Source organism: Dasypus novemcinctus, chromosome 10, assembly GCF_030445035.2.
Source record: "Dasypus novemcinctus isolate mDasNov1 chromosome 10, mDasNov1.1.hap2, whole genome shotgun sequence".
In the NCBI taxonomy this organism is placed as follows: Eukaryota; Metazoa; Chordata; class Mammalia; order Cingulata; family Dasypodidae; genus Dasypus; species Dasypus novemcinctus.
The window spans coordinates 79,648,525-79,667,750 of NC_080682.1; the positions used below are offsets into that span (position 1 = coordinate 79,648,525).

Consider the following 19,226-nt stretch of genomic DNA (forward strand, 5'->3'; position numbering starts at 1 on the left):
CCAGTACTCATGAAGTCATAGCCTTTATCTTTAGGCCTTGTAATTTGCCTGTTGCCCTGGCTGTTTCCCCCACTGGACTCTAAGTTCTCTGAGGGCAGGGACCTTCTTTTATTCACCAGCACATCTCTAACATTGAACACAGTGCCTGGTATGCGGTGTATTCAATAAGAAAAACAAATCTCTCATGCTCACACTCCTTAGATACAATGACCACATATTTCTCTCTCACACACATAGCCACTGAGGTATTCTGCTGACACATTCAGAATCTGTCACCTTCAACTCTTGTCCACACATGCTCAATCACTGTGACTTATTCTCACAGCCACTGTCACATTCCTCACACTGTGACCCCCACAATTCCATCACACACAATTTCTGTGACAGGTCTGATCCTCAGTCACTGTCATAGACTATTTTTCACACTACCACGATCACTATCTTCAAACACGATATTTATTCTCCTACACATGAAATTAAGATGACGCACATATGCTGTCACATAACGTATTTTTCATGCACACAATCCGACATACACAATAACGGTCACACCCAGTCACTGACACCCCACTTCCACACTCCCACACACACACACTCTGTCTCCTCTCGCTCTCTCACACGCGCGCGCACACACACACACTCAGAGCCCAGGGATTGGCGAGGCACCCGGGTGGGGGTCTGGAGCCTCCGCCAACTCCCGAATCTCGGCGCCAGGCCCGCGCGGCCCCGCCTCGCCCCCGCCCCCTCATGCATATGCAGCCCTGCGGCCCCGCAGCCCGGCCCCCAGACGGCCATTTGTAGCGGCGCTGGAGGCTGCGTTCCGCGGGCACCACCGAGACCCGAGGAGGAGCGCGCCCCCCGGCCGCCGCCGCCCCTGCCCGGGCGGACCCGCTGCTGCTCCGCGCCTTGGGCGGGACCGGCCGGCCCCCGGCGCCGCGTCCCGCGCAGCCCGGCCCTCCCGGCGGCTCCCGGCGCCCGGGATCCCCACCCGGCTGCTCGCCCGCAGCCCGCCGGCCGCACACGTCCCCCGGGCCGGGCCTAGGGCGCGCGGCGACGGCTCGGCGCGGCCGGGCTGGGCTCGGCGGCGGCCCCATGGCCGCGACCGGCTGGCGGGACGGCTCCGGCCAGGAGAAGTACCGGCTGGTGGTGGTCGGCGGCGGCGGCGTGGGCAAATCGGCGCTCACGATCCAGTTCATCCAGGTGCCTGGAGCGGGCCTGCCGGGGCGGCGGCGGGCGGGGGCTCGCGCTACCTGTGGCGGGGCGGGCGCCGCAACCCCGCCCCGGAGGCGCCGCGCGGGCCGGGGGCGGGGGCCGGGGGCCGGGGGCCGGGGCGGAGGGCGGCTGGGCGCGGGGCGGGCTCTGCCCTCCTGCCCTGCGGCTGCGGCGCCGCGCTCCTGCTTGCCCGGCGCCCGGGCCGGCGTCCGCCGAGTCCGGCTTCTCAGGAATGTGGCGGGAGGGCGGAGCTGGCAGGGTGGGGAGCGCGGATCCACCTTATCGCTGCGGCGGGGGCCGGAGCCCTCGGGAGAGGCAGCGCCGCGGGGCCGGGCTTCCTGCCCCCGGGGCCCCGGCGTCGGGCGTGCGGTGGGAGCCCCGCGCGCTGCCTGGCCAGCGGCCCCCGCAGCGCCTTCTGCACCGTCGGTGCGAGCGCGGTGGCAACTTGGCTGCAGCTCCGCGTGGTCTCGGGGCTTTGCGCAGGCTGAGCCGGAGCTGCCCGCTTCCAGCAGTGTGTTTTTTCTTTGTGTGTGTTCGTGCTTTTCTTTTAAGTCATCCTTTAGGTAATTCGTTCGGGCGGGAGTGTGTGATAATACCCTAGGGAAATAGTGGCTTCGAGGAAGTTAAAACTATTCTCCGATAAGGGTGAGACGGTTTCCTAGGAATTCCTGATGTTTTCGTGCTTCTCTGTGTGCCAAGGTGAAGTTTGGGATGGGCCAGGCTAAGCGCAGATTGAGGCGTGCGTTCCCAATTACAGCCACCCTCTCCCCCACCCCCACCCCTCTCTGGTTGCTAGAGGCCGAAAGTCAGGGGTGGTGGTAAAGAACAGAGAGGTGAAATTCTCCGTTCTTTGACTTTGCTTTTGGCGAGAGGCTCCCCTCATCAAAAAAAAAAAAAAAAAAAAAAAGAGAAACCTGAATATCTTTATACTTTTCTCAATATGAAAGGGGTGGCATTTGTTTTGAAAGAACCAAGGTAGTCCGTTTTAACAGGTAACAAAGACATTCATACTGTAGGGAGAATAGTTTAAAGCCGCTTTGGTGAAATACTTTATTTCTGATTTCTGTTTCACCCATTTGCCATCAATTGGAATACTCGAATAGCTCATTTCATTTCACTTAATGTTCATAGTGACAGTAACAGAAATGTGATTGTTACCTTTCATGTTGACAAAACAAGCAATCATTGCTGCTGTAACATTTCGGAGAATTAAAAGCTGTTTTAGCACTTTCGATGAAATTTAGTGAGATGCTGCAAAAACTTATGTGTCCAAGAAGAGAGGGTATTTATGTAGTGAGCATTTATAGTGTGCCCTTTAGTGGGTTAAAAAATTACAGTAGGAGGGGAGATTGGTTTCAGTTTAGCAGGCTTCAGGATCAGGGATGCTCTCATTTTGCCACCTCCCTAGGGCCAAGAGAAACTAACTAATGGCAAACAATTTATAGTTTTCTAAGGGGACTGTACTCTTCTGGTTAGTGTTGGGAGGGGAGGGTTGGGTGAATAATCCTAGTGTCCAGTATTGATAGTGTTACCTAAAATATTTAAACTACAAATATTTCTTAACTTTTTAGGGGGAGCACTATAACTAAATGCTCTAGATAATATCAAAGAAGTGCATGAGAAAGACTATGCATACCTAGAGAACGAGTGTGAACTTTAATTCATACAGACTTGAGTAAGCATGTCCTTTTCTCTTTTACTGGCTGTGAGAACATTGCCAAGATATTCAGCCTCTCTCAGCCTCATTTTGCCCATCAGTAAAATGGGTCCAATTACACATTCATTGTAACTCTTTAAATTATGGGAAAGTTCTTAGCATGGTCTCTATGATTTAGTGGGTGCTTAGTTAATGGTAACCATTATTATATGTGTGTATATGTATGGTTCTATAACGAACAGTTAAATGCAAAGGGAATTCAGAATCACAGAGAAGTCAGTTTGGGAAGAGTTGATAGAAGTACTTTGTAGGCTTAGTGGTGAGGAGAGAGTACATGTCCTCTCTGAGTAAGGGAGAGGAGGCAGGCAAGCAGGGGAATGAAGTAGCACACTTCTTGGGGCCAGTGACCAAAGAAGGATCATGGGCTCTCCAGGTGAGGAGACTTTCGGGAGAGACAGGAGCCAGATCACCTGGCTAGAGTCAGTCCCATCCCTGCCTCTTGCTGCAGGTGTAAGTGTAAGCAAGTTACTTAACCTCTCTGTACCTCAGTTTTTCTTATCTGTTAACTGGGGAAATACAAAGTACCATATACAGTTGACATGAAAATTGAAAATTAAATGAGTTAACATGTGCCAAGGCCTTAGGACAATGTCTAGAACCTAGCAAGACTGCCTACATTATTATTCTGCTGTTATTCTGTCAAGCTTAGAGGATGGAGCTTATCACCAGCACTTATCAGGACAACTGTTTATTGTCTTACTCTTGGGGAGTTAAAACCTCTTCTGCTCTGATTGTCCAGCGGTAATAATTGGAGTAAAAGGAAAGAGCTAAAGGGTAATCACTCTAACAAGGGAAAGTCAGTTCTCTTTGTATGAAATTAGGATGGCTCACTTGTTTTTTATTTATTTATTTTATCACAGCTAAAATGACGCACTGTTTTTACAGTTTTCAGTAGACATTTTGTTTTCTAATAAATAATCTTTAACAGAGTATATAATGAACAGATTTGGGGAGTGGAGAACTTAAAACAACCTTGCTTCTAACCCTGACTTTCTTAGACCTCAGATTTAGTTGTTCCATTCTATGTTGATGAACAGCTGCAAAATTAGGAAATTAAGGTAATGTTTATTTAATTAAGGTACCTTTTCCTTTTTAACAATGAATATAAAGTATCACACTATATACATATTAGTGATGAAGGAATGCAAAGTATTATGTTATTAAAAGTTTATGTGTGTACATGACCTCCTTGTTTTTCTCTTGTCTTTGAAAACAGTGTTTTAAGTTCTTCTGGTAAGTAGAATACCTAAATGATGAGTAAACTCTAGGTGGGAAGTGATCTTAACATTGTGCAAAATGGAATGTTGCAGATCTCTATCCAGGTGACTGGGCAAATTGCTTCATCTCTTCAGGGCTTCAGTTTCTTTGTAAAATGTTAGGCTTGAGTGAACAAATATGCATCTTTGAAATTTGAAGTATTTCTTACTTAATTAGCTTTGTGTCTTTGGTTGAGTTCTTAGGCTCTCTAAACCTCTGTTTCCCCATATGAAAAGTGAGAATAATAATAGTACTTTGGGGTTTTTGGAGTAAAGAAAGTAATGCATGTAAATCATTCAGCACAGTGCCACCTACAGAGTAAGTAATAATTGTTACCTGGTTTTATTTGCTGCTATTATTTCCTTATCTTGGTGTCAAAATTTGTAATTTATTTGTTTTTTTCCTTGACGTAATTTGGTCTGCTATTTTAAATCTTCATGCCTTCTCCAACCCTGTACTCCACTCCTTAGTTTTCTTTTTTTTTCAAGATTTAATTTACTTCCCCCCCTCCTTCCATTACCCCCTTCCTCCATTGTTTGTACTCACTGTGTCTTCAATGTGTGTTTGTCTTCTTTTTAGGAGGCATTGGATCTGAACCTGGTACCTCCCATGTGGTAGGCCAGTGCCCAACTGCTGGAGCCACATCTTCTCTCCCCTCCTTAATTTTATTTGATAGTTAAATGATGTCAAATCATTTAAATGATTTATTGAATATTGATTCAATATTGATTCTGTTTGAGTTGGGGAAAGTATCAGTTGGGATCCAATTTTAGGAAATAATGGAATAATCAATAGATTTTTATTTTTCCCATTTTAACCATTTTTATGGGTGTACTTCAGGGGCATTAGATTCTCAGTGTAGTGCCACAGTCACCTCCATCCATTACCAAAACTTTTTCATCACCCAAATAGAAACTTCGTACCTATTGAACAATTCCCCTTTCCCCTCCCCTACTTACATCCCCTGGTAAATGCTAATCTACTCTCTGCCTCTGGATTTGCTTATTCAAGATATTCCATATAAGTGGACTCATACAGTATTATCATTTTGTATCTGGCTTTTTTCACTTAGCATAATGTTTTCAGGTTTCATCCATGCTGTCAGTTTTATCAGATCTTTATGGCTGAGTAATATTACATTATATAGCCATACCACATTTTGTTTGTCCATTCATCTCTTCATCCATTCATCACTTGGGATGTTTCCACCCTTTAACTTCAGTGATTAATAACTGCTGTGAACATAAGGGAACAAGTATATTTTGAGTCCCTGCTTTCATTTCTTTTGGGTATATACCTAGAAGTGGGATTGCCAGGTCATGTGGTAACTCTGTGTTTAACTTTTTGAGGAACTGCCAGACTTTTCCGTAGTGGCTGCACCATTCAGCATACCCATTAGCAGCACAGGGGTTCTAATTTTTTCCACATCCTTGCCAACACTTGTTATTTTCTGTTTGTTTAATAATAGCCATCCCAGTGGGTGTGAAGTGGTATCTTATTGTGGTTAGCATCCTAACCTTTTTTCCTGGAGTTTGTCAGATTTTGAGCTATGAAGAAGTTAGTAGATTCCTCAGGTCTTGACTTTTTGGTCAGCCTGTTAGCTGAGACCTGACTCAAACATTGCTTTTTATTTACAGTTTATCTCTTGCTAAGTGCTGGGGCAGAGACCCTGAAAGAGATTTCAAGACTTATGTTAATAGTTAATTGGTCCATGTGTGAAGGTTATGAATATAGATTCCTGAATTGCTATTGCATAACTACATCTTGAGGACTCTTCCTGCAATTAGAAATCACTTAAAATAACTGTTAACTTTTATCTGTGAATTTGAAACTTCATTTATAGTCTTAGTTTTACTTTGCAGCATTCTTGCTTTGTATTTTCAGAGTAATTTACAAATGAGTTCCTAGCATTGAGCACATCTCCCCTGCTGGTATATCCCAGAGATATCCTTTGTTGTGGTAATAGTTGAAGTGTTACCTTTTGGCATTTCCTGGATACAAATTCTAGGCACTGGAAGAAGAACATTTTCTTGTAGAGCAGGGGTTCTTAACCTTTTTTGTTCCACGGATCCCTTTGTCAGGTGAAAACCACAGACCCCTTACTAAGTCCACACTCTACTGTGTATTATTTAATAAATATATCACACCTGTACCAACACGTCCCCACAAGAATAATGTTTTGTTTTTTTTTTTTAATTTAAATTCTAGCTCACGGACCCCTGGTTAAGAACCCTTTTTGTAGAGGATGGCTGCATTTGTCAGAGGAGAAGCAGAAGGAAATTCTAACCTAGGGTTTCTTGACTTTAAATCCATTCTTCCTGTGTCTTCTGTCCTTCGAGTGTCTGTGTGCCTGCCTGCCTGTCTTGGAGTAGACAGGAGTGTAATGGGGGCGCTTCTCTTGTGTAGGTCAAGGATGCTCCTTTCCCTTGATAGAATCCATTAGAAGACAAAGTGAGGACAGGTTGCTCTGTGTGGAAAGAGATTTTAATTCATCTGTACCCCTGAAATGTCATGCATCTATCGTAAGCTTGGAAATGAAAGTAGTCTGTTTAATTCACTAGGAAAATAAGTGGGTAACTTTAAAAGTGGGGGAAGAATGGGGAAAGAGTCTTTATTAAAGCAATTAAAAAAAACTTTTTAAAGTTTCCTTTTTCAAATTAAAATTGCTCTTGTAAGATTGACACAGATTTTGTCACTCCATGGAAACATTTATTCCTTTGTGGGGAAAAATAAGGTATTTCAGTGTATTAGTTCTACTGTGCCTTCCTTTACTGAAAAGTGATAGTGAGTAAAAAGATTTTCACTTTGCTGGTAGACAGTATGGAGTTAATAGTTATTGCATCTTCTTGAAAGGCCTTGATCTTGACATACTTTGAGTAGAGCAGTTGAGTCTGTTTGGGATTGAAACTTAGTTTATACTAATGTCCTTGGTAGGCCTTTCATTTAGTTCTGTTTCCCAAAGAGAAATGTGTCTCAGGCTTTTGTGAAAAAGACAGAACTTAATACATTTTTTCACATATTTTCTGTGTGGTCCTAAAAGAAGCAATGAAATGTAAGTTTGTCTACAGTTATGCTCCTGGGGACATAATTAGACTGAGTTCCTCAAAGCCCTTGCAAATTATATTTTTTATGTTTTATTAAAGCTGTGTGATTTTTATTGGTGACATAGCATTAAATCATAGATTAATTCAAATATAGTCACAGAACTTATTGTTTGTATTTACTAGTAGTTTAATATTGTCAGCTAACATTATTGTCAACTCAGACAATAATGTGTTTTCTTAGGTAAAAGAGTGCTGGATACTGTGTAAGTAAAGGTCTGACATCCCTTCTTGCTTTTTCTTAAAACTTCACTGATATTTCCTAAATGCTAACATTTTACCATGTTTACTTTATCCTTCTCCCCCCAAATCCAAAAAACAAAAGCATTTACTTCCATAAACTTAGCGCAGTAACCACAGTCAGAAATTAACATTGATACATTACTATTATCCAATGTGTAAAAGTTTTTCAGATTTTGCCAATTGTCCAGTAATGCCCTTCATAGCAGAGGAAAATCTCAGATTTATGCATTGCATTCTGTTTTTGTTTCTCTTTATTCTTTAATTTGTAACATTTCATCAGTCTGTGCATTTTATCATATTGGCATTTTTGAAGAGTATAGGTGACTTATTGGTAGAATTCTCTAAATTCATTTTGTTTTGGTTTTTGTGTTTCCTCAGATTAAATTCAGGTTACGCATTTTTGGCAGGGATAACAAAGAAGTAATGTTGTGTTCTTCTTAGTACATCTTATCAGGAGACTTGTAAAACAAATGTTGATTTGACAACATATGTACTTACCTTTTGACTCAACAATCCCAATTCCAGGAATTTACTCTGAAGACAGACTTCCAACAGTATGGGAGCATACATATATGAGGCTGCAGCATTGTTTGTGATTACAGAAATTAGAAACGGTCTACATGATAGGAGAGTGGTGAATAAAACATGGTGTATTCACCCAAAGGAGCATTATGCAGCTGTAAAAATGAATGAGAAGGATCTCTGTGAACTGATGTGGTGGACTTTACAGGATGTATTGTAAAGTGACAAAAACAAGGTACAAGAGGAAGTACACAGGAAGGATAAATCAGAGATTGAGATTGGTTACCTGTAGGGCATGGGTGAGAATGGGGTGGGAAAGGATAGAAGGATTGGGAGCTATGGTGGTTTGAACTGCATGTACCCCAGAAAAACATGTTCTTAAATTTAATCCATTCCTACGGGTATAAACCCATTGTTGAAAGGGCCTTTTGATGAAGTTTCTTTAATTATATTGTGACCTACTTCTATCAGGATGGGTTTTAGTCCTACTACTGGAGTCCTTTACAAGAGAATGAAATTTAGACAGAGTGAAAGCCACAGGAAGCAAGCAGCTGAAATGGACCTGGAAGAGGAGAGAGAGAGAGACCCGCAGATCTGCCATGTGCCTTGCCATGTGACAGAGGAGCCAAGACTTGCTGGCAGTCAGCCCCAGACCGCCAGTCCTCAGGAAGAAAGTACCACCTTGATAACACTTTGATTTGGAATTTCTTTTAGCCTCAAAACCTAAGCTAATACATTTCCATTGTTTAAACCAGCTTATTTCATGGTATTTGCTTGAGCAGCCTAGGAAACTAAAACAGGCGGAGACCCTTCTGAAGGTAGTAGCTTTCGTTCTTTTGGGATCATATATGTTTCACATTCTCAGGATATGAACATATACTCAAAATCAAGTAATGACAAATGATGGGGACAAAAATACTCTAAGGTGGAATACACACAGAAACAAGAGAATGACATTACCACACTTATTTCAAGAGAATGACATTACCACACTGCCTTAATTTGCCAGACTGCTGTGAGAAATATCACAAACTGGTTTCAGCTTAAAGGCTCATGGTCTTGAGGCTAGAAGGCTTGCTTCCTTCTGGGGTCATTTATACTTTGGTGCTGGACTGCCAGCAGTGCTTGGGATTCCTTGGCTTTATTTCTGCTTTCTGTCACATGGCATGTCCTCTTCTTTCCTTTGGATTTCCCACTTCCTGCTTCTCCCTGTGGCCTTGTCTCACTTTGGCTTCCAGTTTCTTCCCTTTTATAAGGCTTCCACTATTCTCAATCAAGACTCACCCTCAATTAGTTGTGCTATACCATAACTAAAATTAACACCTTCAAGAGGTCCTATTTACGGTGAGTTTATACCCCGATGATATGGATTAAGATTAAGAACATGTCTAAATTGGGGTTTGCAGTTCAATCTACCATACATACTGAAGAAGGGACAGACAAAAGCTAATTGAAATAAATTTCGAGCCTAGTGTTTGGACTGTGACCTCAGGAAAAAGACAAAGAGAACTTGAAACAAGCATTGAACCCTAATAGGCTTTTTTTTTTTTTTTTTTAATAATTAGCACTCTGTTTTAATTTAGTTGTACCAAAGGCAAACTTTTATATTTAAGAAGAAAATTAAATTACAGATGCACAAAGAACAAAAGTTTAATATACCAAAGACACTGTTACTGTTGTTTGATTCACTTAATGTTTATATTTGGAGTGATTTTTAAGACTTTCCAAAAAATTGGCCTTAATAGTAGCTTGTACAATATTTAAAATAACGGAAGAGGAAGATGAAAACTACCATCATACCATATTTGTACATCTTGTTCTGGGAGACAGCAAACTCAAGTTCAGTTGTTTTTTCCTTTGCTTTAAAATAAACTACCAGTAATTCTAACCAGTCTAAAATGTATTGTTCCTGTGCCAGATACAAACATTTATATTTGCAAAAATGTTTTGCTCTTGTACCTTGGCCTCTACAAAAAAGTATAAAATAGCTAAGGAGAGACTAGGGTTTGTTTTCAAATACTGTGACTGACTTCCAGTAATCCCTTATCAGTAGACGTATTGGCAAAATACCAAATATTTAGGATCAGATTTAATTCTTTGGTATAAGCATGAAACTGTTATTGACAGCTTTCTAGGGCTAGCTTCTTAATAAACCAATGAAAATATTTTGCTATTTCTGTTTCTTGTATTATAGATATGACTTTTAATGAAGGCTGCTTAAGGAGAAAATCTCTGTGGAATTCTGAGGGCAGAGAAGTCTGGAAAAGAGAGTTTGATGCATTTAGATTAGACTAATATAAATTTTGGCCATGGATTGCAGTCTTCAGCATAGTGATTTTCCTCCCTTTGCCATAGAGTTGATGTTGTTTTTCTTGTATTCTGTGAGGTTTTGAAAAGTAGACTCTTTTTTTTTTTTCCTACTGGGATTTACCTTAAAATCTTCATAATCGTAAACGTAATTAAGAAATCAGAATAATAGTGTTTTAGTCCTGGTTATGGAACATGAGGAATTTAGCAGTTTTGTTTGCTTGTTTTCATTCATTCTTCCATAAGTTTAATTTGGTCCCATTTAAAGCAATCAAAAGTATATATGTTTGCAGTATTTTTAAAAAATTGTGTGTTTTTTTAAAGAGGTACTGGGGCTTGAACCCAGGACCTCGCATGTGGGAAGCAGGCACTCAACCATTGAGCTACATCCCCTCCCACATTGTTTTGTTATTATAATTATAGTAGTTAATACTCAGTGGTATTGATACTTCTCATTAAGGATTATTGCTTTTATTTCCTATTTATTATTTTACCTGGTTTTAGTGCTTATAAACCATCCTTATCAACTGCTTATTTTATTTTGAATTATGATCTACAAAACACTTTCAAGTTCTTTTTTATTGAAAAGATATTTAGGAATATATTTACTTTTGCATGATAAATGATAATTTGTCTGGGTATAAAATTATTGGATCACAGGGGATTTGTATTGAGACAGTTGAGATACTGCTTTATTTTCCTTATCTTATATTCATCTGGCTGTTCCCAAGTTTCTATTTGGCAGGAGTAATTTGCTTTCTATTTGAATGCTGGCAGTATTCTTTAGCATTGGCAATGAAAACATTTATCAGGTTATGATTTGAAGTTTTTCTCTGTTTACTAATTTTCCCTGAAAGAGGATGAAACACTTTCAGGTCTGGAAATGTTTTCTCTATTTTTGTATTCATTTTCTCAGTTACCTTCTAAAATATCTATCATTATTTCATTGATTTCTGTAATCTTGTTGTTTACCATACTGTTTTAAATTAATGAATGAAAAGGATATGGTATTCTCCATTCTGAGAGAATTTGTCAAATTTGCCTTCTTTATCACCAGTAAGATTTTCTGGCGTCAAATTCAGTTGCTATCTCTCCAAAACAGATTTGGTGCTTTTGATATCTCAGTCTGATATTGAACAGTAGTTGAATGTTCTCTTGTCTTTGCTTAAGGTCACAGAGTTGGTATTTTTTAAAAAACTTGTTATTGTTTAATGAAGCAATTCCTTCTAGGGGAAGAGTTTTCCTTGTTTGGCATAATCTCTTCCCTTCCCTATCTTCCCCTCCCCTCCCCTCCTTCCTTTAATTCTTTTTGTTCATGTTCATCATCCCAAAAGAGTTGTTTTTAGCTGTTACAGCTCTTCTTGGTGTTGGATGTTAAGAGCTGGTCAGCCTTCAAAATTGCCCCTGGGCTTGAGAGATTTCCTTTTTGTTTTGATGCTGAAGTCTAAGTCAACAATTTGGAGCTTCAATTTTTGAATAATATCAATAGCAGAATTTTAGCAAATGAGAAGTTCCATTAAATCCTCCAATGTGTGCAGGCAAATTTGGGCCTTTAACTAAGAGGTGCAATTTTGGAGAATTGGAGGTGAAAGTTAAAGGGGTAGTTTTCATGTTTAAATTCTTATGTTTAAGCTTTCTGCACTAAGGCAAATGGAAGAGGCTAGGGAGATCATTGTGTGTGTGTTAAGCTGTAAAATGCAGATCTAGGCAAATCTTTGCTTGCGGTGTGTAAAGACATTAGAATGGTCTGGAAGCAAAAGGGAGTCCTACTTCAGTAAGTGTGTGTGTGTATGTGTATGTGTCTGTGTGTGATTGGAAGTTTGCTTGTTTTGTGTTGTGTATAGAATTTTTCATGATCTCATATGTAAACTTTTTTTGTTACTTTCTCTTTTTGAACAGGGTTAAATTGCCATCTATTTCTCAAAATACTACAAGTAAATATATGCTATAATTTGTATTTTAAATTTGTATTTCCAGAATATTTTCTTATATTACCATTATTCCAAAGTCTGTAGTACTTTTAATGATGTTTGGAAAGGCATTGCAGGTCTGATTTTTGCCTTGTTTACTTTAATTAGAAGTTTTGCTCTTTTTTATTAATTCCTAGATAATTTGTAATTAGTTTTGATATTCTATTACAGCTTTAGTAGTTTAGGTTTGGGGAAAGGTTGAATGGATTCTTTTGGTTATAAATTTCTAGATTTGTTGGGTTAGAGTTAAGAAAGTAATCTGTAAGTTCTCTCTTTTGGAATATTAAGAATTTTTAATAGCCAAAGTTACTATTGATTTTTGTAAATATTCCAAGAACACGAGAGATAAATGAGTATTTTTATCTTATAAGGTACAAAGTTTTACATAAATCTATTAAAATGGAATTTGTTGATTGTTTTACTCAAATCTGTTTTTTTAATTTTCTCTTACCTGTTTAATCTGTGAAACTCTGAAATATATTTATTAAATCTCCCACAAAAATTGTGTTTTAATTTTTCCTTTCCTTTCTAATTGATTTTGAATTATGTATTTTGATGCTGTATTATTTGATGCTAAGATTTATATTTTTTTCTTTTATCATTAAATGGTTCATTCTTGATATGTTTTATTGTTGGTTTTGCCCTGTGATACTAATATTGCCGTCCTTCTTTTTGTTCATATGCATTTTCCTGACTTTAGTTTAACTTTTTATTTTGTCTTTTTATTTTACGCTTTTAAAAATGGTATATATGATCTTAAATCTGAGATCTTTGTCTTTTAATAGGGAGTTCAGCACATTTACATTTATTGTATAATTAGGTTATATATTTATGAAACAATGTAAACATTTGTTTTTATTCCTTTCATCATTTTTGTATCTTATGTTCTTTGTTTTTTAACAAAAAATTTTGTTCAATAATGAAACAAAAATCAAGTTTGTTTTTATCATTTTATTTCCTCTGCATGAGTATATAAAAGTAGAGGTTGTTTAAAAAATAGAGGCTGTTTCTGAGTGATTCCTTGTGATTTTCTTTGTCATAGTCATACTTACTCTAAGGAAATTAAACCCCATAGCTGCCCTTTTTTTTTTTTTAAAGAGGTCTTAGATGTTGACACACTCATACTGTTTATCCGAGAAGAGGCAGCTTGAAGTAGTGAAAACAATCCTTGTTGTGAGTCAAGAAATTTACATCTTGGTTAGGCTCAGTAGTGGCTGTATGACCTTGGACAAGTCACTTCACTTTTCTGGGTTTCAGTTTTTCATTTCTTATATAGGGCTAGACAACAATTCTGTGTCTGGTTCACTTTTTTTTTTTTTTTAATTTATTTATTTATTTTTATTGACTTTGTAATAATATTACATTAAAAATATATATGTGAGGTCCCATTCAACCCCACCCCCCCACCCCACCTCTCCCCCCCACAGCAACACTCGTTCCCATCATCATGACACATCCATTGGATTTGGTAAGTACATCTTTGGGCACCTCTGCACCTCATATACATTGGTTCACATCATGGCCCATACTCTCCTCCATTCCATTCAGTGGGCCCTGTGAGGATTTACAATGTCCGGTGATTGCCTCTGAAGCACCATCCAGGGCAGCTCCATGTCCCAAAGACGCCTCCACCTCTCATCTCTTCCTGCCTTTCCCCATACCCATCAGCCATCATGTCCACTTTTCCCAATCCAATGCCACCTCTTCTATGTGGACATTGGATTGGTTGTGTCCATTGCACCTCTATGTCAAGAGGAGGCTCAGATTCCACCTGGATTCTGGATGCAATCCTCCCACTTTCAGTTGTAATCACTCTAGGCTCCATGGTGTGGTGGTTGTCCTTCAACTCCATCTTAGCTGAGTGTGGTAAGTCCAATAAATCAGATTGTAGGTGCTGGAGTCTGTTGAGGCTCAGGACCTGGCTATCACATTGTCAGTTGTCTGGTTCACTTTTGCATTATTATGAAAAGCCCTGAGAAGACTAGAATGTAAGCAAAAGTATTTTAGTAGAGGATTTTCTAGATTTGGAATATTTTGCCAGAATTTGTGCCTCTCAGTTGTATTTGTACATTTTGTTCTTCATATTTAGATTGTGAGAATCATAGACTAGGAATAGGGTTATTTCTTTGTCATGCAGATCTAAGCACATAGCATAATGTTTTAATATTTGTTAATTGCTATTATTGGGTAATCAGTGGAACATAGGATATAGATGAAAAATAAGAGGTCTTAGAAAAGAAGAGTTTTCACAGCAGCTAGTTACTTGAAAGGACAAAGAACTGGCTTTCATTTTGGATTTCAGAGTTTCTCTGTAATTATAAAAGATTGTCTTATGTGGCATATATACACTTGAATCCTGAGTGTTACAAGTTTTAGCATTTGATCCATAACATTTTTTCATTAAAATTTGTCTTTAGGGAAGATAGTCTTATTTTAATTTTTCTGTGGGAATTCTGACTCATGAAAGCAACCTGAGAGTAAGGTCTTAAAGATTTATTACTTTTGTCATATTTTCTGGTGGTTTTTCTCCTGATGCTTTCTTTTTGGTTAAATGATGACATGTGGTTGAAATTACAGCATCAGCAATCTGTCAGCTTAAAAGAAAAGAATAGTAAGCAGGTAGTCAAGTTAGACTGCAAAGGAATGCTTGTGATAGATATAACATTTAAGTTTCAGAAATCTTGTAGAAAAGGTACGTGATTTAAATTTGTACTTTTGACTGAAATTAAGAAGTGTTAAGTAAATAAGATTGTGAAATTGGCCATGTGTGTATGTGCATGAGTGCACCCTGGCATATGTCTTATTTAAACGGAGGGACAAGTCAGTTTCCAGTAGGTAGAGATTGGTACATAGATTTGTGGAATCAAAAAATGGAGATAAAAGGTGAAACAAAGGTGTTTGTGAGAATTTAAAGAAGATTTACAGAGTTTTAAATGAATGGCTGTAGTAGCTTGCTTGAACACTACCTGAATTTATTATGGTCATTTTATTCTCAGGTATTAGTATGGAATTTCTGTACCGACAACTTGGTTTAAAATAACTACTTTTTAATTAGCAAGTTATTTAATGTTAAAAATCTCTTATAACCACTGCAGTGTTTTGTGACAAAGCACTTTCATTAATTTTGTATTTAATCAGTAATTGAAACTTCATCCAATGTTGACTCTTGGGGTTATTTCTTTATCATTATAAGGTCTAAGAGGTCCTATGATCATAATCTTGGTAGGTCTTAAAGTAGTTGGAAAATCTGTTTTAATATTAGATTGTGATTCTCAGCTTTTCACTTTGTATTTAAAGACAGACTGGGGTTTTGTTTATATTCTCTTCTTCCTCAAATCATTGCAAATTGTGCATTCAGTTTAGGTTTCTTTGTAGCAAACAATTTCAGGAAGGAGCCATTGGCTGGTTAGTCAAATGAAGTTGTCTGACATGGGTTACTTTAGTTTGTGGTTTTAGATGAACAGTAGTTGGTGCACAGCTGTCGCTCCAACAGCTTTGTTCCAGCTGTCTGACTGGCCTGTCACAAAATACCCCACATTCCTTTTTTTTTTTTTTTGGTAACTGAACCCCTCATAATATTCTATACTTTATTACTAAAAATGGATCCTAGTAATTACTTTAATGACTTTTCTTCACTTTCATGCCTATCAGTTGCCATTTACTTAGAATGATGCCCCACATGGATTATGCATCATGGATTTAAGCCTTATCACATTTTTAATTTTTCATTCTGAGTTAAAGTTGCAGTTATGAAATATTTATACAAGTGGTTAAAACATTGAAAGAAGCACCAAACTTTAATAATCTCCCTAAACAAGTCTCTGGTATATAGATAATGCAAATGGCATCTTGTATTTTATTATGACCTTGAGTTTGTATTAATAAGTTTTAATAGAATTGAAAAATTAAAAACCATAATATTATGTTTATGTAACTTGTTTAGAATCAGTTTAGTCAGATCTTGGTTTATGCTTTTGGTAAAGTGGCTGGTTGGACTTCAGTTCATTTTCCTGTCCTACACGATAACCGCATACTAGGGGTTTGAGGTCTTTTGGGGGGTAGAGTGGGGAGGGTGTTTTTGTTTTAAGCACCAGGGGTTTATGAGGATTACTTTGAATTAATAATTTTAATGTATTGTGAACAGTTTTCTTGTGTCAGACACCATGTTGAAAGCTTTACATGCATTGTGTTATTTAATCCTTACAATTTATTTTTTCCAGTTTACAGATATGGAAACTGAGGCTCTTAGGCTTGAATCTGACTATAAAATCTCTAAGCACTACCCTAAACTATCGTGCCCAAATAAATCACTTTTTATTTAACAAGTTACCTTAATAATAAAGAATCTTATATCTAAGTTTTTCTTAAAAAAAAAAGGTTAGGTTTATGTAGCATTTTCTGTTTAGCTCAGGTTAGGATACCTGGGATTGCATAGAGTGTGCTGTTTAGTTGTTTAAAGAACCCCTTTGCCTCTCTCTCTGCATCCTTCTCTTGCCTATCTGTGATCCATTTCCCATTACTCCTACAAATTCTGCTCCGTCTATGGCTCCTTCCCCCACCTGACAACCCCCAGACCTGCTTTGATTCCAGATTTAGCTGTCACACCTGCCCCTTCCCTATTTGAAATTTCTATTCTCACATGGCATATTTAAACTCTTGGGTTTGGAGAAGCGTAGTCTGGTGACACTTATTCACAATCTGTGTGAAATGTCCTACATCCATGACTTTACTGAGCTGTACCCTTCATTCACCAAGAATGTTCTTATATCTGACTAAATCTTAGTCATCTTTCTAGACCTGACTCAGGTTTCATTGTACACTGGGTGCCCCTCCCATGTGCTCCCTGTGCATTTTTTCCTGACCCTTTTGAAAATAAGTTGTAGAAATGATATCCCTTTAGTGTTTATTTTCTGAAGAACAAAAGAGGGAGATGGTCTTTTATATAACCTTAGTATGGTTATCTAAATAAAAGTATTGCAGTACTGTTCTCTAACTTTATTCAGATTTTACTAGTTCTTTCACTAATGTCTGTTAGAGTAAAAAGGAAAAAAAAATTCTGGCCCAGGGATCCCATCCACGATTGCATGTTGCATATATTTGTCATGCCTTTTTTTTAAGGAGGTACTGGGGATTGAACCTGGGACCTTGTACATGTGAAGCAGGCACTCAACCATTGAGCTATATCCGCTCTACTGTCATGTCTTTTTCGTCTTAAAATTATTTTGTAAAATATCCCACAATTTGAGTTTTTCTTATGTTTTCTTATTGAAATCAAATTTGGCAGAAATATCACACATGTTTTTGTTGTATGTTTTTCCAGTGCATCATATCAGAAGCACATCATATTGTCTCTTTGTTCCATTACTAGTGATATGAAATCTGTTCACTTCGGGTGGTATTTGCAAGGTGTATATAAATTTTAGTCCTTGGGGTTGTGTCTCTTTCTCTTTACTCTTTTCTTGTTCTCTTTTTCCTTCTTTCTTTATTACTTTTGCTGTCTCCAATTTACATATGTCACGTGATTTTTAAAAAAATATCCCCCAAAAATTCTTGCATGGTATTATTATTTTCTTTAGGGGGAGAAGCCCCAGGTTACTACATTATCTTACTCAGTAAAAAGATCTGTACTTTCTTGGCCTGGCTTTCTTCATCTGTAAAAAAAGGGGATGAAATTGATGGTGTTTAAGGTCCATCAGATTCTAAAATCCTATGGTACCTGAAAACTTACTCTATTTACTGAATTGTTAGGTGGAGTTTGTCTTTTTTTTTTAAGTTTTAAAATAGTTTTTGTACTTCTTTCTGTACAATACAGAAATGTCTTGTTGCTTAGTTATAATATCTGTCCTTATATTGACTGGGAACGTGATCAGTATTAAACTGGAACAAAATGCATATTAGAGGGGAGCTGAAAAAAGTGATAGATACTAATTTTCTAAGTGAAATTCTCTGTTATATGACTGTTGTTGGTACAAGAAGAGCACTGATTTGGGAAGAGGGGAAGAGGGAAGAGTGAATGAGGTTTTGACAAAAGGTTGCTTTTGACCACTTGTCATGTTTCTGCTAAAAATGCTAATATGGCTTCTGAGGAATGCTAATATGGGGTCAAAGATTTGTAATGGTATCACTTCTAAAATGAAGCTTAGAAAAACTGAGGTATTCATTCTATAAATACCACTGTTTATAAGAATAAATGCATGAGAATGATAAATGCCAATTCAATATATTGTTTACTTCCTGGGGTTGGGAGAGGAAAGATAGGAATGTGATTATCAAGGGATGTATCACAGGTCCTCAGTCATACAGTCAATGTTTGGTTTTATGAGCTGGGGGACGGGTACACAGATGTTCTTTTTATTTTTCTTCATAATATCTTCTGAGATATTTTATATTTGATTAAAAGTAGAGAATATACTCTGAATTGACTTAAATATATAATCAAATGGAAACTTTTAGCCTTTCATTTGATATTAAAGTATTATGACTTGGTTGACAAGACACAAGTGTGTTCTTTGGGGTTTCCCTGCAGGGCGAGAAACTTGTTTTCCCTGTCTGCTCAAACAACAGATAAAATGAGTACAATTCTTACTATAGTAAAAAGTTCATGTTAGGGTTTGTGGGTAAAACTGTTCTTTATGAATGTATGTTTGTAAGTGTGTGTTGTGATTTGCTTTTAAAATTGCTATACATGGTTTCTGAAGATTTCTCCTTAGTACACAGTGTCTAATTTCATCTCGGTGGTTACTGGAACTGATGATTAATTTTGCCTTAAATTTCCTGTATGAAGAAATGATGTCTTTAACTTTTCCCAGCCCCAAATTCTTAACGCTGCTTGTAGACCTACAAAATGAATCCTCCTATCTGTGGTTTTAGGTAGGTGTGAGGTAAAGATGAAAAGAA

General features: G+C 38.2%; 1 protein-coding gene across 1 annotated transcript in view; it reads left to right on the forward strand.

Moving 5' to 3' along the window:
• The first annotated feature begins 827 nt into the window (after positions 1 to 827).
• The window catches only part of RRAS2 (RAS related 2), a 75,615-nt gene continuing 57,216 nt past the window's right edge, over positions 828 to 19,226 (forward strand). Inside the window, exon 1 of the mRNA XM_058305708.2 lies at positions 828 to 1,200. Within this exon, the coding sequence (XP_058161691.1) occupies positions 1,093 to 1,200 (108 nt within the window). The 5' untranslated portion in view covers positions 828 to 1,092. The remainder of the gene's footprint in view (positions 1,201 to 19,226) is intronic.